Source organism: Argiope bruennichi, chromosome 8 (assembly GCF_947563725.1).
Source record: "Argiope bruennichi chromosome 8, qqArgBrue1.1, whole genome shotgun sequence".
Lineage (NCBI taxonomy): Eukaryota > Metazoa > Arthropoda > Arachnida > Araneae > Araneidae > Argiope > Argiope bruennichi.
Genome location: NC_079158.1, coordinates 37,801,037 through 37,827,864, shown reverse-complemented (window position 1 = coordinate 37,827,864; position 26,828 = coordinate 37,801,037). Strand labels below are relative to the sequence as shown.

Sequence of the window (26,828 nt, the reverse complement as noted above, 5' to 3'; positions counted from 1 at the left end):
TAATTTATCGTCATTAATCATTAACTAGATATCCATTTATAAAGCATTTGGATTGAATAGATAGATAATCAAAAACTGAAATAAGTCAAGTCCATCTAAAAGACAAGGTGATCATGGTTTTTGATAAACAAATTCTTTTTCAAACACTCTTATGAACGAAACTGAAAAAATGATAAATTTTGTTTACGGTTATGTCTATAATACTCAACAACGAAATGCAATTTATTTAGAACGACAAACAGAAATGGAATAATAGACTTGTTTCGGATTAATATTTCTCTTTTGAGTAGGGACAAAGCAGAAAATGAAGAACTCTGTCGCATATTTATTGCTTTATAAGGAAAAAATGGTTCAGTTCTCTTTTTCGTATTGACAGAAGTATTAATTTCATACGCAGAAAAGTAATGGATCTGTCATAGAAATAAAGAAACCATATTCCTTCTTAGATATTGATTGTAAGACACGGTTTTCTTCTTCTCAGGAAAGGAAAACGTAAAGGAAGATAAATGAAGTAAAGGTAAACAATTTATAAAATGGACTTTTAATTAAAAATAAGTGTTATAATCAATTGGAATACTTATATTTATTTTTATTTTATGAACATGGTTCTGTTGAGTAGAGATATGAAAAGTTCTGAATTTTTGATTTATTTCAATATATTTCAGAGTCAAATATTAAAGGTAAAAGTTTTTGATTTTTTTTCTTTTATTTTAAAAGAGCAAGCATAATGATTTTACCAGACGATATTGATTGACGAATTGAAACATATCATTGTTATTAGCGAAAATGAAAAAACTGTTCTATGGTTATTTTAAATAATTTGCAGACGATAATATTACGAAGTTTACTTTTATTAACTGGAAGTTGCTATAATAATGTGGAGCTGTAATTAAAAGCTACAGCTCCGCTCGTTTTCTTAGAATTTTTTTCTGTTTCTTTTATTTATGTGTTGCTCGGGAGAGGTTAAAATTAATAACGGATTTTAAAAATTTTAAATCTGCCATTTATCATAATGTGTTAGGATCTTAGATATGTAATGCAATTTTCTTTGTTCATCATTATTTCTGTCTCTTGCAAATCCTCACATTAAAATTTCATGGATCAAGGCACATGTAGGCTATGAAGGGAATAAAGCGGCGGACAAACTAACCAAAACAGCGGCTAATGCTAATCAAGATCGGAATGTAATGAAGCTTCCAAGATGTCATCTGAAGAACATCCTCCAAACCGATATGATGACAAGATGGCAAAAGGAATGGGAAGAAGGCGAAACAGGCCGCTCCACATTCAACATAATACCGAAAGTTTCTCTCTACGCGACCAACTGGAACAGAGCGGATGTCCTTTTCTTCACTGGACACGGCCCATTCCCGACATACCTACACTGATTCCACCTGGCCAACTCTCCTTATTGTAGCTGTGGGGAGATAGGATCCCCAATTCACTATGCCGCCGAATGCCTACTGACTCTCTCATGGCACATGAGGAAGCCAGAAACAAGTCTCGAGGAAGAATGGTACAGGAGAGTTGCATCGAATACCCTTTCACGCGGCAAGATCCACTCCATAGTAAACCATATTCATAAATACCAAGACCTCTTCAAGACAACACAATAGCTGAGACCAAAATGCCACTTATCAAAATCAGCCGAAATTATAACTTCAAAAGTCCTTCAAAAGGGCAGTTCTGACGAAGGAAATCAAAACCACAGGACTCAGAAGGACGTTACAGATTTCTGACCTTTCAGTGATAATTTATATGCTTATACATATCATATAGATGTTCTCAATGTAATTTATCAGTTTTTTTCAGTTAGTAATCTCGTTTCCCTGTAAGTTGAACCCATAGTGACCATTTGTTTAAGTATCCTTGTCCCCTCTATTCGGTTATTACGTCACCAAAAAAATTAAATACAGTCGTGTAGGATTTGACACCGTTGGGATTCTCTCTGGAGAACCCTGGATGGTCTGTCGTCTCTTTCTTTCTACCAACATTTTCTTTCTTTCTTTTCTTTTTTTTTTTTCCTTCCATCTTATGCTCATCCAACTGGTTAGATAACTTAGTGCTATAGGTACCGGGGGCACAGGATGGCGATATTTAATAAAAAATATATCATAAAATGATTAGTGGCTAAAATTTAAAAAAAAATTATTTAGTTTGCAGACAGCAATAATAGTTTTTGTAAGTCCTACTAATTGTAAAAAGTATCAATTTCTGTTCTATTTTTCATGATGTGTTTTGCATCTGAATATTAATACAAGCTGGCACTAAGTTTTCTGTTGATTTCGTGCGTTTTATTTAAAACGACAATGACAAATTGCCCAAAGTTTTAGGTATTGTAATTAAGAATACAGAGGTGAAAGTTTAAAAACTTGAAATAACGTAGATTACTTTCCGTTTAGCACATGCGCTTATATTGATTTCGTTCTCTTTTGCAGGTGATTCTGGCCGTTCATGTAGACAATGGAAAGTGGGTGGACGTTCCTATCACCCCCGACACCAAGTGTCGAGATGTTGTCGAATGCTGTCGAGAGCCCAGCGACGAATTATGCTCTCTTGTCCAGACTGCAGGTCTCATAGGTAAATACGTCATAAAATCTTATATATTCATAAATCAACGATAATGATAGAAATAAAATGAAAAACAAAATTCCAAATATGGCCATCGACTCATTAAGTGCTCATCAGGGGTTGAAACTCATAGACAAAAGAGGAATTATAGCATCTTCTGTAAAAGCAGAACAATTTATTATTCGATATTATTAAGTTGTATTTTAACCCTAAGGCTCCTTATCCCCGATTTCTGCATCCTGGCAATCAATTCACTTTTTTTCCCGCAGTTTAGAGTGTTTATTTTTACGATGCCATATTTTTATTATATCGTATTATTATCGTGTAACATATAGTATCAGTTCTTTTAGTTTGAAAAATATTTGAATTTATTTACAAGCATTCGCATCTAAATTGTAATTTTTAAAAAAATTACGCAGTCAGAGGGTTAAATTAAAGTTTATCTTCGGATTTCTCCTGTAAAATGTTCAGTTACGTAAAATATTTTTTTTCTTTAGCTTTCAATAATGATAGGAAAGCGTACGATTTAATATTTGACGGGAAAAAAATGAAAATAGATTGAATTGCATTATTACAATATAATCTATTGTTAGAAATGTTGGCCAAAAAACAAAAGATGAGAAGGCGTAAACTGTAATTAAATTAATATCATTAAAAATAATTAAAAAGTTGTTAATATTTTCTAATAATTAGTTGTATGCGGTAATATTTACAGGAGTGAGTATCAATCATTATATTAGTATCATTAAAATGTAATCATTAGTATAGTTAAATTAATATCATTAAAAATAATTTTAAATTTTTTAATTTAGTTTAATAGTTAGTATTTTGCGATTATATTTACAGGAAATGAGGGAAAACACGAACATTTCTCTTAATTTTTAATTAATTAAAATTGTAGATGAAATATCTTTTTAATCTTTCCGAGCTAAATCCTTCAAATCTATGCCAAATTTGGTAATTTTAGGTCAAACAGCCCTACACAATCCTAGATAGTCAACACTTACACACTCTTCTTTATTATTAGAAGTTATATTACTTTAAAAGTTCCAGAAAGCTTAGTTTTGTACGAAAAGTAGTAACAAGAAAAAGTTACTTAAAAAAATTTTCAATTACCGTTACTCATTCTTTAGTGAGAACAAAATTATTTCTATTAAAAGATTCTATAAATTAATTTTAGTTAGCTTATATTGATCATATGTATGGCGGTAAGATTATTGTAGGTTATAAGATTAATTTGACTGACAAGCTACCCACAATCGTTTGTGCGGAACTAATCCATTAAGCAGAATCCAAAGCAAAATTGCGCGAATGAATAAAATGGATTCCGAAGAAATTGTTGGACCGGTTTTTATTCTTTCTTCCAAAGGCAAGTTTAGTGGTTGCATTGCTTTCAAGAGTGCTCCACTTTCTTCAACCAGAGGAATTAAATTATCCAAGTTGTAATGAATTTGTGGTTTCTCTCTTTCTTTCTTTAAGTGTGTGAAAAAAAAAGAGCATCTTGTCTTAATAGATGTTTTTAAAGGTTTTTGTCCTTCATTTCTTTCGTCAAACCTTGCTGAAGTGGATTTCGGGTTGCTCATTAAATGAAAGTAAAGGATTTCGGGATTGAGACCTGTTAAAATAATAGAAAAGGATAGATTCTTTTTTGAGATTTGACGAGGCATTTTTTTTTTCTATTTCTTACTTTGTATAACGAGGAATTTAGAAAATTTCTTCACTTTTTAAGGGAGGGGATATTTATTTTTGGAAAGGTATTTCAATTAATATTTTGCATTGTATATATTAAAAACTAATTTAATTTTTAATACCTCCAATCAGTAATACCATCAGAAAGTTTTTTTAGAATGTTTTTATTAATATATATATTATAATTTTTTCAGTTTTTTTTTCTTGAAATACAAAACAAATTTATGAAGCAAACTTTAAATCTTTATGCATTCGTAGATTAACGTTTTTATTTTCTCGCATACAAAGTGTACAAAAAAAGTATTATGATCGTTAAAAAATTCGAACTTGAGATTTTGATGAATTTTCTATTTCAGACCACCTCGATTACGAAAAACACATTTTTGTTTTCTTATATTCGAAATATGCTGAAAATATTATAATCGTTAAAAAAAAAAAAAAAATTCAAAGTCAAGATTTCGTCAACTTTCCATGTTTAAGAATTTCTCTGAGTTCGAAAAACAAAATTTGGAATTCAAAGATAACTGAAAACTACTTTGAGCTAGATGGATGAAATTACACCAAATATGTAGATGCTTATTAAATTTTGAGCAAGTTCTGTTCAGAGGAAGTCTGTCTGTCTAGCTGTTCGAATCTAAATTAACATGATAGCTACAGAACGAAGAGAATTAAATGGCCGTTTTGAACTATATGGTATGTGTTCTTAGCACTAAATATTCAAGTATTTGAACGAGATTAGCTGAAAATCGACCTGTCTGCTGTCCAAGTATATATGAACATAATGAACAGTCCTTTAATGACAGACGACGACTTTTATCAACAGAATGACGACAAATATTCAAAACAGCACACTACAACAAACAATAGCAACCACACAAGGTCCACAAGGTGTAATCGGTAACAATAGCAACCACAGCACACAAAGCGGCAAGACAGAATTCTGAAGAAAGAGGGAATTCGCGTAGCTTCTCTCTACGACCTCTCCAAACGTCTGCAAATCTCCATTATATCCTCGCTTTAGCTGCACAACTGGCTGCTCCACACACGACACGATGCTGCTTCTACAATGCACAATAGGACTCGGCGTATAGCTCACTTCGGCAATCGCTTGAGCTCTTCGCTGAACTGATCCAACTAATCACCATAGACTCTTTACACGATTGATTTCGGCTTGAGACTACCGGTCTTTTATAGTTCCCGGAGGCGAGTTGAGAAGTTTCTGGACCAATTGGAAGCAACTTGGTTCCAATTGGTTGAACCGCCAAAATTCTGGAAGTTTCCAGTAATATCTATTTTGTCGCCAAATGGTCGCCAAGTTTGTCGCCAAGCCCTGAGATCACTGATTCTGCATCCGATCAGCATCCTACGGAGCTGACCGTAAAACGGTCTTTCCAATGATTAAACCAACCATGCTGGGAAGCAGCATCGCAGATTTGCAACAATAATAACTACAAAACTCAGCTGGATACTAGCTTTATGTGTGAAATATACACATCTTTAGCATTTAAAGCGTATATACGAATCAATTTTTGAATCTAATTTGTCAAAGGGTCAACTGTCTGTCTGTCTGTCCTTTCTCGTGCATGTGAATGCAATAGTTACATATACACACACACATGTGTGTATATGCATAGTTACATATGCATATACACACACACACATGAATTTGGATTCTTCTGCAATAAATATAGTATTGATAATGCCACACATTGTGATTGTAGAAAATATCTCTCTCGCTCCATTAACGATTTCTAGTTCATGCTGATGCAGAAAAAGGTGAGCTTTAAAGTGAAGTCGATTCAGTTTTCATTAACTACGGACACAGGGAAAGTTCTTGAAACCCAAGATACTAAATTCAGATTTTACATGAGCTTTAACCTGCAGCAGAAATCAGAAAATTATATTCTGGAAAGAAATAAAAGTAAAGATTAAGCCGCTCCTAAGAAAATAACTTTAATTTCTGCCATAAGAAGATTAAAATCTATCGGATCAATAAAAAAGCTTTAAAATTAAATACCGAGAATCCTGAATAAATTTTTTTTATCAATTTCTCTTAAACCTTGAAGTCTAGACGTAGAAGGATTATGAAAATCGTCAAAAAATCCCGTCTTGAGATTTTGACGCTTCTGTACTTATTTGATTATCCAAAGTAAGAAGAAGCAGATTTTTGCAATTAAATCTTTGTTAGCGAATATGACGGCATAAAATTGCAATAAGGTAGAGTAATTAAAAGTAATAAATTACTCTGTTCTTTCTAATAAGTCATTTAAAAATATCTTCCAGTTGTTAAAATCTAACAGCAGAAATATATTGTCATAAATTTATGAACATTACATTTTGAATCAGCGTTTGGATTATTTGTTTCGTTCATTTTACAACCGGAAAAACAGAATATATATAAAGTTAATTTCTTATATTTTTACTGGACTTTTAATAATCACAAATGCTAATGTTTGTTCCTATAATCATACAGAATGCATTTTGAGTTCACTTCACTTCATTTCAATTCTAAGAGAACGTGGACGGGAAAAAGAGATACAACTCTTCTCTTAGTAGTCATCCTTCCATATAGCAGTATGGAAGGATAATGGACTGCTTCTCTTTGCACTGATCTGTCCATTTTCACTGGATAACAGATTTTGTTTGAACCAAGTCCATATTGTTTCAACTGAATGTCACATTTTGTTTGAACCAAGTCCAGATTGTTTCAACTGAATATCACATTTTGTTTGAACCAAGTCCAAATTGTTTTAACTGAATATCACATTTTGTTCGAACCAAATCCAGACGACTTCCCTTATCAATCTACTGTCCATTTGAACTGGATATCACATCTTGTTTGAACCAAGTCCAGATTGCTTCTCTTTGCAGTGTACTATATATTTCCACTGGATATCACATTTGGTTTGAACCAAATCCAGACGACTTCCCTTATCAATCTACTGTCCATTTGAACTGGATATCACATCTTGTTTGAACCAAGTCCAGATTGTTTCTCTTTGCAGTCTACTATATATTTCCACTGGATATCACATTTGGTTTGAACCAAACCAGACAGCTTCCCTTTGCAGTCCACCGCCCATTTCCATTAGTTATCATATTTTTTGACCCAAGTCCAGACTGCTTCCCTTTGCAGTCCATCGCCCATTTCCATTAGTTATCATATTTTTTTGAACAAGTCCAGACTGTTTCCCTTTGCAAATCCACCGCCCATTTCCATTAGTTATCATATTTTTTGACCCAAGTCCAGACTGCTTCCCTTTGCAGTCCACCGCCCATTTCCATTAGTTATCATATTTTTTGAACCAAGTCCAGACGGCTTCCCTTTGCAGTTCACTGTCCATTTGAACTGGATATCACATCTTGTTTGAATCAAGTCCAGATTGCTTCTCTTTGCAGTCTACTATATGTTTCAACAGGATATCACATTTTGTTTGAACCAAACCCAGACAGTTCACCTTTGCAGTCCATCGCCCATTTCCACTAGATATCATATGTTTTGGACCAAGTCCAGGCTGCTTCCCTTTGCAAGTCCACCGCCCATTTCCTTTTAATATTACATTTTGTTTGAACCAGATCGATTGTCCAGTACCATTGGACAGATTTCATTAACATATTTATAAGGGTTCTTACTAAAATTCCACTCTAGTCTACTATTATATTTCTAAACTTGGTTGAATTTTCAGATTAATTTACCAGCACTCGAATAAAATCAATAGATCGCAAAAGGTAACCCTCGTCAAGGTCATTTTTCTTGGTACGAAATTCCCTGATTTTACGGTTTTCCTTATGAGAAAGGAGAGTGAAAAGTATATATCAAAATAACATCAGAAATCAATTTGAAATTAATCGACCCATTCCCAATTTTAGAAAAAAGTTAACATTACTCTCCTAACGGTCTGGAAGATTCAAACAGATGTTGTTGATATGAACAAGAAGCTAATTTCGCCATAAATATAGTTTTTGAGTTTTGAATGATATTCAATTTTTAAAAAATCTCCGAAAGAAATTATTTTTTTCTTTAGATGAGTCTTAATTTTCTTTGCATAATAATAATTTGAAAATAATGAATTTAAACTTAAGTTGTTCCTTTTAAAAACCATTTTACTTGGAACAGAAGATGGTCTGTCTGTGTATGGAACGTTTCATAATATAATAAATATGGTCTTTCTGTGTTTCTCCCTTGTTTCATTTTATCTCTACTAATAATAAAGAAGAAAAGGTGTGTGTGTGTGTGTGTGTGTGTGTGTGTGTGTGTGTGTGTGTGTGTGTGTGTGTGTGTGTGTGTGTGTGTGTGTGTGTGTGTGTGTGTGTGTGTGTGTGTGTGTTGGCACTCTATATGCTTAATGTATGGCCTAGATCTACCAAATTTGGCTAAATGTACTTTAGACAGTGGGAATGTACACCACACAGCGAATTTTCGAAATTTTTTATTAATTAAAAATTGAGTGAAATTTTGGCATTTTACCGTGATAACTTTTGAAAGAAGTAATGCACAAAAATGATTTTGCAACGTCTTGTGGTGAATAGCATATAAACCAGTTAACAACCACCCTACACGAGCATATGCTTTTGTATCCTGGTTATGTCACTGGACTGCGAACCACAAGGTCCCAGGTTCTATCCTCCCGCATATCAAACCGCTACATTGGTGACCTCGGACGATGAACCTTCAACCTTCGTACGGCTGTTGTGGCGCCATCTACCCACAGCAACACAAAGTCATCAGACTCACTTGACGCAGTATCAGCAACCACTCAGCCACACACGCTAGCCATAACGCTTGGCGCTACTCAACTGGGTACAGGCCCATTAGACAACACCTCAATACATCACCACTCAACAGCCATATCGTTCGTCTCACCACCGACTCACTGGAGAGAGAGTCTGTGGTGAATAGCATATAAGCCAGTTAACGCTACACGAGCATATGCTTTTGTATCCTGGTTATGTTACTTTACTGTGAACCACAAAGTCCCAGGTTCTATCCTCGCGTATATCAAACCGCTACAGCCTTAAAATCGGAAAAATTATCCTTTCGTTAATACTAATTTTTTCCCTTGACATCTTTTCTATTTTTATTCAGTTATTAAAAACCTTTTAAGCATATTAAAGAACGATATATTACATTGATAATATGAAATTCGAATCGTTTCCGTTGCTTCTACTATCAATTCATCCATGTTTTTTTCTATTGCCTATGATCAAGATTTGAAAATTCCGTTTATTTTTCTATGTAAAGTATGACTTCAATGTAAGCTATGCTTTTAATAAAATTTTTGAGATTTGGTTATTTTATATTTGACATCGGAATCGTGCAATGGCAAAAATTTTTTATGTGCGGCTATTTTTAAATATTGCTATTCTTTACTGTCTTATAATTGGATGTATGAAGATATAGACAGAAAAATGGAAAATCAGAACGATATAAGGCTTCTAAAATAGTATGCATTATATGTATATAAAATGCGAAGTTAAAATTTAGTTTGATGATAAACCTATTAATACAACATTGTGCAATTTATTTAATTGGAATTGTTAGCAACCATTAATCCAGGCCAACCAACTACTCGTCTGAGGCTGCTTGCACACAAATAAATTATTTAAAAATTATATTGCTATCTTTCCGTGCTGGATGACCTATCAAAAGCGATATCACTGATCTTGCCTTGACGTATTTCTTCATACATGTTGATAAAGAAAACTATTTTTTTCTATTTTTGATATATCTTGAGACACAAATCGATTAGTCGATAAAATTTCAGTAATCAGATCAAGCTTTTCATTTCTTTTGCAATGATGATACGAAATGGTTAATGAAAACTGAATGGACTTCATTTCAAAGCTCGCCTTTTTCTGCATCACCATGAACTAAAAATCGTAACTGGAATGAGGCAATATATTTACTGTTTACAGCCACAATGTGTGCCATTGTCCATACAGTTTTTGTTGTATCGGAATCGAAATTCGTTTATTTTAATGGAGTAATTACAGAATTTAATGCGGAACTGGCGCTCAGATTTGCTGTAATTGTCAGACTGAAATCATTGGAAATGCTATCTTAATTAATTTAGATTGCATGGAATTTCCATAGCTGAAGATTCCCTAGAAGCCCGATTATTAGATCAAAATCCATTCCCAAATGATATTCTGTAAAATTCGAGAGAAACTCAGATCCGGAAATTTAATTGATAATATATATTCCGTGATGCGTTATTTAGAATCTAAAGCAAACAGATGCTGTTGAGCTATCAAAAAATAGGAAGACCCTCCGGAAAATTATAAAATACAATGAATACTTTTTAGTACTATTTTACTTTCTCATTTACAAAGTACACAAAAAGTAAATATTGTAATTATCAAAGAATGCGAAGTCACTGTCTCGAGTTTTCAATGGTTCTTCCTGTTTCGGATGAGGGCCGTTATGACCTGGTGGTAAGGTCTCGGCTACAGGAACTGGAGGGTTTCAGGTTTGAGACCCGATTCCTCCAAAGAGCCGTCGTGTAAGCGGATATGATACATTTTAAATACGTCGGGGTCAAATATCCTCTGGTTGGTGTGGAATGGAAGTTTGGAGATGGAAAGGCAGATGAGGTGTCATCCTTATCATCTCACTGCGGTTCAAAATTAAAAGGCCCGTTCTAAAATAGCACAAGTGTTGCTTTAATATAACTAAACTATATCCTGTTTCAGATAGATTTCCATGTTTCTTCTATGAATAAGAAAAACACATTTCCGGAATAATTTCTAAATGTATCGATATTTCTGTTTCTGGTTATCTGTAAATACCTTAACTCACTTTGAATTAAACGTACGAAGTTCTATAGGTGTTCATTATATCAAATTTATGGATTTCTTTCAAACTCTGTGGGAAATCCATTCCCATTAAGTCCAACTTTTTGAGTACAAATGAACGCGATAAATACAAAATCTAAAGAACTAGATGAATAAAATTTGGAGCACAGAATTAACATCTAAAATGCAGATTTGCTTCAGATATTGAACCGAATCCGTCAAGAGGATGACCGTCTATGAGAGTCTGCATTTTCGCATGCATGTAAAACAATCCAAAAATACAATGGCTTAAAAGACAAGAAATTTTTTATGTGATCGTTTTGCTAACATTTTAGTTCTGTGTGAAATTTCATATTAGTTTCCCAAAAATTAAGGGCGTCCAAAATGAATATTTGGTTTTCTTTGCTATATTATGAAAATTCTCATGTGTAGAATTGTAGAAGTAAAATTTTGACCTCTTGTGTTGTTTCATGGCCTTGACCAAAATTTACAATTTTATGCTATGAGGGGGTGGAGGGATTGTATTTTTATTAAAGCGTATGAGAGAAAGATTCGGGGAATTTATTCCCACCACATATACAAATTATATGAAAACGTTTTAAAAAATAATAAGGAAAATAACAAAAAATATAATACTTTTACAGAAACGTTATTTGGAGTACGTTATTGTACGTTATTTGGAGAAGAGTTTTGAGCAGTTAATCGCTGGCTATCGGTTCATACAAACTCTAGAACATCGAATGTGCATTTTAAATGTCTTTTTTTTCTTTGAACAATTGAAATCAAAATTTGTCATAAATCTACAATTGTTGTTTTTAATGTTGCATACTCAATTTCATTTATGTAAATAATAGTTTCATAATTACTAATTTTTTATACAGTGAAGGTGCAGACCGATGGACGATAAATCTGTTTTTGGAAAGATCCCAAATTGACTCGTATCTAGATTTTAGGATACCGTTACATTTGGGATACCAATACCTACATTTTAAGATATTAATGCCATTTTAGGGCATTGGTACCAATTTTATTTACCTATACCTACATTTAAAGATACCAATACCCTTTTAGAGTATGGATACCAGTTTTATCTATCTATACCTGCATTTTAAGATACCTATACCACTTTAGGGCATGGATAGCAATTTAATCAACCTATACAATACATTTTAGGATACTAATATTACTTTAGGGCACGGATACCATTTTTATCTACCTGTACCTACATTTTAGGATACCAAAACTATTTTAGTATGTGGATACCAATTTTTACCTACTTATATCTGCATTTTGGAATACCATTTTAGGGCACGGATACCAATTTTGTCTACCTATACCTACATTTTAGGATATCAATACTTATTTTGGGATGCGGATACCAATTTTTATCTACCTATACCTGCCTTTTAGGATACCATTTTAGGGCACGGATACCAATTTTGTGTACCTGTACCTACATTTTAGGATATCAATACTTATTTTAGGATGCGGATACCAATTTTTATCTACCTATATCTGCATTTTAGGATACCATTTTAGGGCCCAGATACAAATTTTGTCTACCTATACCTACATTTTAGGATATCAATACTTATTTTAGGATGCGGATACCAATTTTTATCTACCTATACCTGCATTTTAGGATACCATTTTAGGGCACGGATACCAATTTTGTCTACCTATACGTACATTTTAGGATACCAATTTTTATCTACCTATACCTGCATTTTAGGATACCATTTTAGGGCACAAATACCAATTTTGTCTACCTATACCTACATTATAGGATATCAATACTTATTTTAGGACGTGGATACCAATTTTTATCTACCTTGTTATTTACAAATGTAATTTTCATGTTAACTTGTATTCATACAGCCAGCCAGATATACTTTCTCTGAATGAATTTCATTCAAATTTTCATAAAAATCTACAGGTTTGGTGTACACATCATATACCAAATTTCATCTGCCTAGATCAAATCGATTTCGAGTTATTATATTGACAAATAGAAAAAGCGTCTGATCGACAAGTATAATACCAAAAATGTATTTTTAGGGTTCTGTATTATCTGAAAACATAGATTCATCTCAATTTCGTGGCCGAATTTTCGGAGAGTTACTATACATTTTCTTTATACTTCACGCTCGAGAAAGTGAGCAAGGGTAAAGAAAATAACAAGGAATTAATCTATTGATAAAGAAGCAGAAAGATAGAAACGTCATTGTCAAGAACGGTTTCATTAATATTCTTTGTCTATAACTGAAATCTAGAACTAGTCAACCAATTACGAGACAAACAAATGCAATTCTTTTTTAAAAATCTATATTACAAAGCTAAGCATAACACATACTGTTTTATAAGTATATGGGAAAAAAAACAGTAAAAGCGACAACAGTTTTATTGCATTTTAAAGTTTGTTTTTTCTTCAAGATATATTTTATTTTGCAAAAACGTTGCACACATTTCTTAAGTTTACAAAAATTCACATTTAGTTTAATAAACACATAAACTTACTGTAAAGTATGATTGTACGTTGTAAAACGATATGTATATTTATATATATTTTTTCAGAAATAATATGTCATATATACCGATCTACAGAATATGAATGTGTTTTTCAGAACAAATTGTGCCGGAGGATACATACATGATGGATCTTCTTAACCAGTGGGGAAACAGTTGGCCCGCTGTCACTTTTCATCTGCAGTACAGCGACCCCGTTGAGAATATCCGCAGTTTGGGTAAGATATCAATTTCTTTGCTTTTTGTAATTTTTCTCGCCCGGACGCTTTATTCGTCTTCCTGTCAACTATTCGCTTCTATCTCAGTAAGCATGCGATTTGTTTTATAAAGACAGTTTCTGTAATAATTGTATTACTTTATTCAAAACAATTCGGAATTGTTTTATTCTGAAAGAAAGAACACATATAGAAACGGTTTATTTGGTCATTTTTCCGGAGTAATTATCCAGTGAAAATATGCCATCATTCTTATGAAAATATAGTTGCATGTTACGAACCTTCTCCAATGCTTTTATATCTCTATACTACCAGAACTTGACAATGGTTGCCCGTAATCTAGTGAGAAATCGCATGGAGTAAGATCAGGGAGCTATGGGATTGTGATGCTTTAAAATGTAATTTGACGCCAGTAGATGATGATGCTTGATCGTGATGAATTACCACTGATTTTTCCTGCAGTGTGTTGGGACGCTTTAAATGTCTGTTATGGTTATTTCCACGCGTAATTTTGACCGTTCGTATGCATTCAAACTTAGTAACTCTAAACTGCAATGACTTGTATAAATGAAATTTGGAATGTGAGTTAACAATTGTAGTTCTGTATTCATTTTAGGATAGATTCGATTGTAAAAAGGGAATTATTGTTTTTCTTTGCTATATTACGAAGTACCCATTCTTCAGATGTGGTACTCTGAAAATAAACATCTGAGGGACCTTTCCCAAGGCTCATAGATTTACGTTGTAGCGTGGGGAAGAGAGATTTATTAGAGATGGTACAAGATAGTTACAGATAGACCACTGACCACTCCGCTTGACTTTTATTTTTGATAAAAGTCTGGTGGTATATATTAACATTTGATATATATATATATATATATATATTTGAAATTTATATAGAAGTTTAATTTATTTGACCTTTTTTACTGAACCTTTACTTTAGTTGATCTTTTCTTGTACAGAAAGCACATTTTCACACAAGTTGTTCAAATACATTGAAATTATTAATTGCTGTTATTTATTAATGTTATTGTTATTTATTAATTGTAGTTATTATTTAAGTGCTGTTTATTAGATTTTTACTATAAAAATTTCATGACAGTTTTAATTAAACCTCCGATTTTTCTACTGAATTTATCTAGCGAAACCTAACGATTTGTTGCCACTGCCGTTGGCATCCGATATCGATAATATGTCAGAAAATATCGATTATTTCCGCATATCCGCCTACTATGATGTTATCACATTGTTTCACAATATTTACACGTAATTGCGATATTTAGTCTTTATGGCTGACATTTAAGTACAAGGCAGCTGTTATTTTTACTTTCTTGTATACGTAGTATAGAGAAAGTATAGTAAACGTCTAAAAATTCGAATTCGAAATGTTAAAGAATCTTCACATTTCAGACGAGTCGAGACGAGAGGTGTCGTCCTCGTCATCTGATCGCGGTTCAAAATGACGAGGTCCGTCCCAAAATATCCCTAGTATTGCTTCAAACGGGACGTTAATATAACTAAACTAATCAAGCAAACTCCTTTAATAAAGTCTGTTTGTCCGTCTGTTCAAAGATAATTTAGCACGATAACTACAAAATGAAGGGAGCTATGTATACAAAATTCAATGAACAGAATTAATATCTATAGTGTAGACTCCTTTCAAATTTTGTGCCAAATACAACAAGGAATTCACCGTCTGTCTTTCTGTACTTTCAGAAACATGTTAACGCAATGACTGAAATATATCAAATTTGGTATGGAATTTTGTGAACTACAACTGTAGTTCTGTGTGAAATTTTGTTTCAGTCAGTTGGGAAAAACGCTTCTAAAACAAAAATTCGATTTTTTCGGATTCTATTAACCAGGGATTAATCGCCAAATAATTCGCCAAAGATGACACGATAGATTCAGTAAAATGGCTATATTCATGCCAAAGTTTAATATTTCGTAACTATTGAATGTCATTGCCATGCAAGACATTCTCTTGGATAATACCTGTATTAAGAGAGTATGCGTGAAAGTTTTAAGGAGACTACTCCCGCTGGGTAGAGTTTTGTAATTTTTTTAAGACTTAGATTACTGTGGTATTTAGATTTCTATGAAAAGTGATTTCAAATTTTTAATAATTGGATGAAAACATTTGAATTCAAGGTGGTGATATTAATGATGTTCTATAGTCTTTACTGTGATCATATTTCAGCTTATTGTATAGTTTATTATTGTATAGTAATAATATATATATATATAGCTATGAAACTGTTCACTGTCACTTTAGTTTATGGCGGATTGGCGACCAATCACGGACGGCCCGGGTCACCAATGTGGCGGATTGGCGAGGAGCGAGAATAGAACCTGGGACTTTCTGGTTCGCAGTCCAGTTACATGACCGCGATACAAAAGCAATTGCTCGGGTAGCGTAGCCGTTAACTGGCTTATAAGTTATTCACCACAAGTTAAATGCAAAAAATATTTTACTGTAGAATTACGAAACAAACCAAAAACTCCTCTTTTTACGTTATCGTATACAAAGTTTATAGAAAGAAGGCATTATAATCGCCAAAAATTTAATACTCATGAATCTTTTCGTTTAAAATGTTTTCGTTAAATTCGTTTGTGTATGAAAAATTATTTTTTTGGAATTATGTCCGTCTACTTGTGTGTTCGATAACACGAAAAGTTTTTAGGCTAGTTGAGTGAAATTTAATATGTAGTCTTTGCACCAAATTTTAAAATACCTCTCAAATTTCTAACTAAATCCATTCGCAGGAAAATTATCTGCCTGCCTATTTTTGATCATGTGAACACGATATTTGCAAAATGTTTCACAATGTTTCTACAAGATGAGTTTATCAAATACATTACTACGGAATGTTTACTTAAACACTGCAAGAAGGTATTTATACAAAAATTCGTTCGGTAGGCAAGAAGTCCAACTGATAATGTAATTTCATTCCACCAGAAAGTTCGAAACACTGGTAGCAAAACACAACTGAAATCTAACAAAAGACAACACTTGCGGGTATAAACAAGACATTAGCTGGCAGCAAGTATCTAATTAATAGAATAGCTAAGCACTCATCATGAAACAACTGGAGAGATTGCTCTGCGATCAATGCTCGAAAGGGAGAATTCATTAGACTGATTAGATTATTGGTCTTCTTGCGTTTATCTATGTTTATATAGATTTCCTGACAGGGCATTGTGTTTAAATAATTTCGGATAGAATTTTTATGAGGAATCTCTGGATTTCGAGTTTTAATAAAGATATCGCCGAAATTCATACAGTTTCTAGAACTCTCATTTTTATGGCGAAGTTTGACGCCAAAATGTCTGACCTATCATGTATTCAGCATTCATTAAAAAGCATTCTGTAAATCTTACTGCTTTATTATGAGACTAACTGCACAGGGAAACAAAATCACAGATTTGTAATAATATAACATTTAGAAATTTCCTTTTCTTTTTCGCTTTATTTTGTTTCAGTATCTTGTTTATTTATTGCAACATCTATGATATCTATCTTTGAATAAAATAATTTAGTATTTTTTTTTAGTTAATGTGAAATGGAAGGAAATAATAGGAATTTGTCTTGTTCAGTTAAGAGCAAACATCCAATTAGTTAAATTATTCCAGTTTAATTTCTAATTAAATTTTTTTAAATATCTCCATTTTATAGTTTTTCAGAAGTCTTCAAATTTAATCAACCATATTTGGCAACTTTTGTTTCAGTTTCAAGTTTTTTTTTCTATTGCTTAAGTTCTGTAAGACTGAAAATTAAATCTCAAACTAAATTTTATTCTCAAAAGTAATTAAAACAAAATGGATTTTTTTTTCTTTTGTTTTTCTGTTATGAGTCGTGGATGTTACTTTTAATTGGAAAGAAAGTGGCCCTTGCTCGCTTTCTTTAAGTGGAAAAAGAGAAACTTATACTCTTGAACATTTTCTGGCATTATTTCTAGTAACTAAGCAACCATCTGTATTTTCTTTTTCTTTGTCTTCGTTCTCTTTCTTAATAAACTTTATTTTGTTTGCTTAAAGAACTAAAGTAAATACCACTTATGAAGATTTGTGGGACCATGAAAATTTTTAATTGTGCAGTTTATACTTTAGAAAAAGATCATATTTATTTATTTAATTATAAAAAATGAAAAATGAGGAGTAGAGCTGCTACTTTTTAAATCAAAATTTACATAAAGGATACTAAATTTGATATAGACTAGTTGCATCTAGAACTTTTCAAAGTTTAGATCTGCTCATATGTTTTTGCTGTTATCGTTGTTGGTATATGTTTTAACAAACAAGCGAAATTAATAAAAGCATTGTAAAAAAATGCGTAACTAAAATGTCAATAAAAAACATGAAATGTAACGAAAAAAATTTTCAAATTATTAAAACTTAATTCTAGATCAAAGAAATTAAATTACAGAATATTTACCTTCATAAGATAAGAATCAAGAAATTAATTTAAAAAATTATATAATTCAACAAAAATTCGTTCTTTGAGCTATTAAATCCAAATTCTAAATAAGAAAAAAATAAATTAAAAATATTTATCTTCCTTTTGATTCACGAATTCGATAAGAAGACATTTTAAATATAATGTTAAAATTTATAATAATGAAATAATAACAGTATAACATTGAAGGAAAATAAATTATAGAAATGCTAGATGTAGTTATTTTTTAATATGAAGAGTTATTCATTGTAGATCAATTGAATACTCTTGTATAATTGGTAAATACATGGATGAAAGATAGAAATTGTATCGCATTATTTTAATAACAATAAAAAAATTGAAATAATTCTTTTCTCTTACTTTTAGCTGATTCTCTTCTTTTTTTTTTATTTCTTTTAATCTTTTTCTATTCGCATTCTCTCCTTTTCTTCTTTATTTTTACTTTCAAAATAGTCCTTAGAACAATGGCTAATTAGACATCAAGGGGCTACAGTGGGGACCCCATTTTTTTAGTTTCGGAAAGTGGAATAGAAGTAGTGTTAAAATACTTTATAATTGTAACACTTTTTGCAAGTCCCCGTCTCAAAATTATGGGCCCACCTGTTTGGTACACCTATCTCCTTATAATTATATCGTTGCGATAAATGTTATACGTTCTGTAGCAATTGAGTGAAAATTGAGGCGTGTGAAATATATCAATCTAGAAATTCAGGGACATTACAAACATTTGCTCCAATACTCATTTCTTTAAACCTTGTTGTCCTGTCAGCAAGTTGTTTTGATTTAGCAGGCAGTGAAAAACACCCATGCTTCAGATTCTAAAATATTATTCTTGATATGTTTTGTCAGTAATTATTTTGTCAGTACTTTTATGATTTTGGATGGATAATGATTCAGTTGTTCTCCCTAATTAAAAAGTCCAAACAATGTTTAATGTTGTGACCGCAAACGTGTTTATATTTTAACATTTGATTCCTGACATGTTTTGCCAAAAGAAATTTGTCAATATTTTCATGATTTGGATGGATAAGCGGTCCAATTGTGCGCCTTAGCCTAGCAAGTCCAAACAATAACTTGAGTGGTAACCACAAGTGTGTAAAATTATAAACATTATTATTATTGACATTCTTTTGTCGATAATTATTTGTCAGTATTTTTATGATTTTGTATGGTTAATGATTCACTAGTTTCCTTTAGCCTAGCAATTTTAAACAATTTTTTGCGTAGTTATCACAAGTGTGTTAGATTATAAAAATATTATTCTTGACATGTTTTGTCAATGATTGTTTTGTGAGTTTTTTTATGATTTTGGTTTGTTAAGTGTTCAGCTGTTCACGTTAGCCTAGCAAGTTCAAACAATAAATTGTGTTGTGACCACAAGCGTGTTAAATTATAAATATATTATTCTTGACATGTTTTGTCAGTTATTATTTTGTCAGTATTTTTATAATTTTGGATAGATAATGGTCCAGTTGTTCTCCCTAGTTTAGCAAGCCCAGAAAATGTTTTATGTTGTGACCACAAGCGTGTTAAATTATAAATATATTATTCGTGACATGTTTTGTCAGTAATTATTTTGTCAATACTTTTAATGATTGTGGATGGATAATGGTTCTGTTGCTCCCCTTAGTTTAACAAGTCCAAACAATGTTTGATGTTGTGACAGCAAACGTGTTAAATTATAAAAGTATTATTCATGACATGTTTTGTCAGTAATTATTTTTTCAATACTTTTAATGAGTTTGGATGGATAATGATTCAATTGCTCCTCTTAGCCAGCAAGTGAAAACAACATTTTGCATTATGGCCACAAGCGTGTTAAATTGTAAAAACCATTATTCTTGTCAATAATTACTTTGCCAATATTTTTATGATTTTGGTTGGATGATTGTTCAGTTGTTCCTTTTAGCCTAACAAGTTCAAATAAAAATTTGTACTGTGACCGCAAGCATGCTAAATTATAAAAATATTATTCTTGACTTGTTTTGTCAATAATTATTTTGTCAATATTTTTATGATTTTTGGATAGGTAATGATTCAATATTTCCCTTAACCTATTCCAAGCAAAATTTTGCGTTGTGACCACTAGCATGTTAAATTATAAAAAAATACTATTCTTCGCATGCTTTGTCAATTATTTTGTCTATATTTTTATGATTTTGGAGGGATAACTATTCGAGTCATTTCCCTTTGCTCAACAAGTCCAAACAATATTCTGTAATGTAATTACAAAATATTAAATTATAAAAAAAATATAGTAATACTTTATTTTCGTTCAAAATACACATATCTACAGAGTTCCAAAACTCTACAAAAGAATGAAAACGAGGGAAAAACCGATTACAAAATTCCTTTTTTAGAAACTTAAAAATCATTCAAATTAAATAAGAACGTAATAGATCAAATACTAATGCAAAGCAGAGCAAAAACTTAAAAAAAAAACTCTTTGCAAAATTAATGAAAAGTCTTTCAATAATCATTGAATCTGAAATCTAGAAACCGAGAACTAAATTTTGAAAACACTATTTACATTGAAACTTCCCCTGGAAATTAAAGAACTGGATAGAAAAATACTTTCAACTTAAATTTTCAAAAGATTACAAAACATGATAAAAATGGGAATAAAGAAAGAACATTTCTTGATACTCGTTACACATTTTTAACGCTTCTTTTCTTTCTAAAAGTTGACAGTAATTGGATTATAATTTAAACAAGAAATATGAATGATAAGCTTAATAATTTTAGCCGTTTGATTTTGACAAATGATGACAAAGGTTTCTTCTGCACTTCTTTATTAGCATAATTAATAAAAGATTTATCAGAAATAATGGATGGAAAAAAATCCCTAGAAAAGACTAATTTTCCATTTCTTTTCATTTTTAAAAATTTAGATCCTTCAAAAATGAAACGCTAATTAGCTAACAGCAAATTCTCACTTAAGTGTTATTTTTCTCTCAAAGTTTATTTTATTCATGGAATTTAATTTCTTTGAAAATGTTCGTTAAAACTCAATGTTATTTTCTTTAAAAAAATGTTTAAATGGTAAAAGAAATACTTTTTTTTTCATTTTTGTGTGTTTAGAAACATTTGAGTTTCTTAATTGAAAGTTCCGAACTTATACCAGTTCATTAAAAAAAAATTTGGGGGGGGGAGGGGGGTGTTTTCAGCTTGAATTTGTGATATCTTAGCTTTACTATTAGATACTTTATTTAATGGTAAAGAATTGCACATCAAAATAGTCTTCAACTCTTCTTTGCAAGTGCGAAATATCTCATATTAAATGTAATAATAGACGTGAAATGTCTTGCGTTTGCTTTTGAATGAAATATTACTACACATGAAATACCTATATAGTGGTTTGATGATAGAAGCTAAACAATGCATTTTCTATTTATTAATTACTAATCTCTTTTGTGACCAGTTAGTTCTTCTTCAATATTAATTACAATTACCTCAATGAAATCTTTTATTTATAAGTCTATATTAATGATCCCCCTAAGAAAAAAAATCTACGCATTAAACTGTGGGAAAATTAAAAACGCGTCATTTCATTAATCCTATATATGTTTAGTTTAATTTTAGTTAGTTACCTATATAGCGGTTTGATGATAGAAGCTAAGCAATGTGTATATTTTCTATTTATTAATTACTAACCTCTTTTGTGACCAGTTAGTTCTTCGTGAATATTGATTACAATTACTTTCAATGAAATCTTTTATTTATAAGTGTATATTAATGATCCCCCTAAGAAAAAAAATCTACGCATTAAACTGTGGGAAAATTAAAGACGCGTCATTTCATTAATCCTATATATGTTTAGTTTAATTTTAGTTAGTTACCTATATAGCGGTTTGATGATAGAAGCTAAACAATGTGTATATTTTCTATTTATTAATTACTAACCTCTTTTGTGACCAGTTAGTTATTTATGAATATTGATTACAACTACTTTCAATGAAATCTTTTATTTATAGGTCTATATTAATGATCCCCCTAAGAAAAAAAATCTACACATTAAACTGTGGGAAAATTAAAGACGCGTAATTTCATTAATCCTATATATGTTTAGTTTAATTTTAGTTAGTTACCTATATAGCGGTTTGATGATAGAAGCTAAACAATGTGTATATTTTCTATTTATTAATTACTAACCTCTTTTGTGACCAGTTAGTACTTTATGAATATTGATTACAACTACTTTCAATGAAATCTTTTATTTATAAGTGTATATTAATGATCCCCCTAAGAAAAAAAATCTACGCATTAAACTGTGGGAAAATTAAAGACGCGTCATTTCATTAATCCTATATATGTTTAGTTTAATTTTAGTTAGTTACCTATATAGCGGTTTGATGATAGAAGCTAAACAATGTGTATATTTTCTATTTATTAATTACTAACCTCTTTTGTGACCAGTTAGTTATTTATGAATATTGATTACAACTACTTTCAATGAAATCTTTTATTTATGTCTATATTAATGATCCCCCTTAGAAAAAAAATCTACGCATTAAACTATGGGAAAATTAAAGACGCGTAATTTCATTAATCCTATATATGTTTAGTTTAATTTTAGTTAGTTACCTATATATCGGTTTGATGATAGAAGCTAAACAATGTGTATATTTTCTATTTATTAATTACTAACCTCTTTTGTGACCAGTTAGTTCTTCGTGAATATTGATTACAATTACTTTCAATGAAATCTTTTATTTATGTCTATATTAATGATCCCCCTTAGAAAAAAAATCTACGCATTAAACTGTGGGAAAATTAAAGACGCGTAATTTCATTAATCCTATATATGTTTAGTTTAATTTTAGTTAGTTACCTATATATCGGTTTGATGATAGAAGCTAAACAATGTGTATATTTTCTATTTATTAATTACTAACCTCTTTTGTGACCAGTTAGTTCTTCGTGAATATTGATTACAATTACTTTCAATGAAATCTTTTATTTATGTCTATATTAATGATCCCCCTTAGAAAAAAAATCTACGCATTAAACTGTGGGAAAATTAAAGACGCGTAATTTCATTAATCCTATATATGTTTAGTTTAATTTTAATTAGTTACCTATATATCGGTTTGATGATAGAAGCTAAACAATGTGTATATTTTCTATTTATTAATTACTAACCTCTTTTGTGACCAGTTAGTTCTTCGTGAATATTGATTACAATTACTTTCAATGAAATCTTTTATTTATGTCTATATTAATGATCCCCCTTAGAAAAAAAATCTACGCATTAAACTGTGGGAAAATTAAAGACGCGTGATTTCATTAATCCTATATATGTTTAGTTTAATTTTAGTTAGTTACCTATATATCGGTTTGATGATAGAAGCTAAACAATGTGTATATTTTCTATTTATTAATTACTAACCTCTTTTGTGACCAGTTAGTTCTTCGTGAATATTGATTACAATTACTTTCAATGAAATCTTTTATTTATGTCTATATTAATGATCCCCCTTAGAAAAAAAAATCTACGCATTAAACTATGGGAAAATTAAAGACGCGTAATTTCATTAATCCTATATATGTTTAGTTTAATTTTAGTTAGTTACCTATATATCGGTTTGATGATAGAAGCTAAACAATGTGTATATTTTCTATTTATTAATTACTAACCTCTTTTGTGACCAGTTAGTTCTTCGTGAATATTGATTACAATTACTTTCAATGAAATCTTTTATTTATGTCTATATTAATGATCCCCCTTAGAAAAAAAATCTACGCATTAAACTGTGGGAAAATTAAAGACGCGTAATTTCATTAATCCTATATATGTTTAGTTTAATTTTAGTTAGTTACCTATATATCGGTTTGATGATAGAAGCTAAACAATGTGTATATTTTCTATTTATTAATTACTAACCTCTTTTGTGACCAGTTAGTTCTTCGTGAATATTGATTACAATTACTTTCATTGAAATCTTTTATTTATGTCTATATTAATGATCCCCCTTAGAAAAAAAATCTACGCATTAAACTGTGGGAAAATTAAAGACGCGTAATTTCATTAATCCTATATATGTTTAGTTTAATTTTAGTTAGTTACCTATATATCGGTTTGATGATAGAAGCTAAACAATGTGTATATTTTCTATTTATTAATTACTAACCTCTTTTGTGACCAGTTAGTTCTTTATGAATATTGATTACAACTACTTTCAATGAAATCTTTTATTTATGTCTATATTAATGATCCCCCTTAGAAAAAAAATCTACGCATTAAAGTATGGGAAAATTAAAGACGCGTAATTTCATTAATCCTATATATGTTTAGTTTAATTTTAGTTAGTTACCTATATATCGGTTTGATGATAGAAGCTAAACAATGTGTATATTTTCTATTTATTAATTACTAACCTCTTTTGTGACCAGTTAGTTCTTCGTGAATATTGATTACAATTACTTTCAATGAAATCTTTTATTTATGTCTATATTAATGATCCCCCTTAGAAAAAAAATCTACGCATTAAACTGTGGGAAAATTAAAGACGCGTAATTTCATTAATCCTATATATGTTTAGTTTAATTTTAATTAGTTACCTATATATCGGTTTGATGATAGAAGCTAAACAATGTGTATATTTTCTATTTATTAATTACTATCCTCTTTTGTGACCAGTTAGTTCTTCGTGAATATTGATTACAATTACTTTCATTGAAATCTTTTATTTATGTCTATATTAATGATCCCCCTTAGAAAAAAAAATCTACGCATTAAACTATGGGAAAATTAAAGACGCGTAATTTCATTAATCCTATATATGTTTAGTTTAATTTTAGTTAGTTACCTATATATCGGTTTGATGATAGAAGCTAAACAATGTGTATATTTTCTATTTATTAATTACTAACCTCTTTTGTGACCAGTTAGTTCTTCGTGAATATTGATTACAATTACTTTCAATGAAATCTTTTATTTATGTCTATATTAATGATCCCCCTAAGAAAAGAATCTACGCATTACACTGTGGGAAAATTAAAGACGCGTAATTTCATTAATCCTATATATGTTTAGTTTAATTTTAGTTAGTTACCTATATATCGGTTTGATGATAGAAGCTAAACAATGTGTATATATTCTATTTATTAATTACTAACCTCTTTTGTGACCAGTTAGTTCTTCGTGAATATTGATTACAATTACTTTCAATGAAATCTTTTATTTATGTCTATATTAATGATCCCCCTTAGAAAAAAAATCTACGCATTAAACTGTGGGAAAATTAAAGACGCGTAATTTCATTAATCCTATATATGTTTAGTTTAATTTTAGTTAGTTACCTATATATCGGTTTGATGATAGAGGCTAAACAATGTGTATATTTTCTATTTATTAATTACTAACCTCTTTTGTGACCAGTTAGTTCTTCGTGAATATTGATTACAATTACTTTCAATGAAATCTTTTATTTATGTCTATATTAATGATCCCCCTTAGAAAAAAAATCTACGCATTAAACTGTGGGAAAATTAAAGACGCGTAATTTCATTAATCCTATATATGTTTAGTTTAATTTTAGTTAGTTACCTATATATCGGTTTGATGATAGAAGCTAAACAATGTGTATATTTTCTATTTATTAATTACTAACCTCTTTTGTGACCAGTTAGTTCTTCGTGAATATTGATTACAATTACTTTCAATGAAATCTTTTATTTATGTCTATATTAATGATCCCCCTTAGAAAAAAAATCTACGCATTAAACTGTGGGAAAATTAAAGACGCGTAATTTCATTAATCCTATATATGTTTAGTTTAATTTTAGTTAGTTACCTATATATCGTTTTGATGATAGAAGCTAAACAATGTGTATATTTTCTATTTATTAATTACTAATCTCTTTTGTGACCAGTTAGTTCTTTATGAATATTGATTGCAACTACTTTCAATGAAATCTTTTATTTATAAGTCTATATTAATGATCCCCCTAAGAAAAAAAATCTACGCATTAAACTGTGGGAAAATTAAAGACGCGTCATTTCATTAATCCTATATATGTTTAGTTTAATTTTAATTAGTTACTTATATAGCGGTTTGATGATAGAAGCTTAGCAATGTGTATATTTTCTATTTATTAATTACTAACCTCTTTTGGGACCAGTTAGTTCTTTATGAATATTGATTACAACTACTTTCAATGAAATCTTTTATTTATAAGTCTATATTAATGATCCCCTTAAGAAATAAAAATTTCGCATTAAACTGTTTGAAAATTAAAGACGTGTAATTTCATTAATCCTATATATGTTTAGTTTAGTATTAGTTATATTAACGTCTCGTTTTAAAAGAGTGCTAGAGCTATTTTGTAACGGACCAGATAATTCTGAAAAGCAGTCAGATGACAAGGGTGATATAAAACTTGGCAGCTCTCTTCCCAAACTTCCACACCACACTAGTGGTAGGGAATATGGTTTCTAAGAAGTGATTGTGCACCAGAACTTCTTACATGGCCATTCTTCGGTGGAATCGGGTATCGAAAATGGAATCTTCCGTCGTCGAAGCCAGTACCTTACCATCAGAAAACCACCACCTACATCCTACATATGCTCTATT

General features: G+C 30.7%; 1 protein-coding gene across 1 annotated transcript in view; it reads left to right on the top strand.

The window, feature by feature from the left end:
- Nucleotides 1–26,828, top strand: part of LOC129980549 (apoptosis-stimulating of p53 protein 1-like) — a 599,431-nt gene that overhangs the window by 149,516 nt on the left and 423,087 nt on the right. Inside the window, exons 3-4 of the mRNA XM_056090899.1 lie at nucleotides 2,439–2,580; nucleotides 13,680–13,799. Of these exons, the coding sequence (XP_055946874.1) occupies nucleotides 2,439–2,580; nucleotides 13,680–13,799 (262 nt within the window). The remainder of the gene's footprint in view (nucleotides 1–2,438; nucleotides 2,581–13,679; nucleotides 13,800–26,828) is intronic.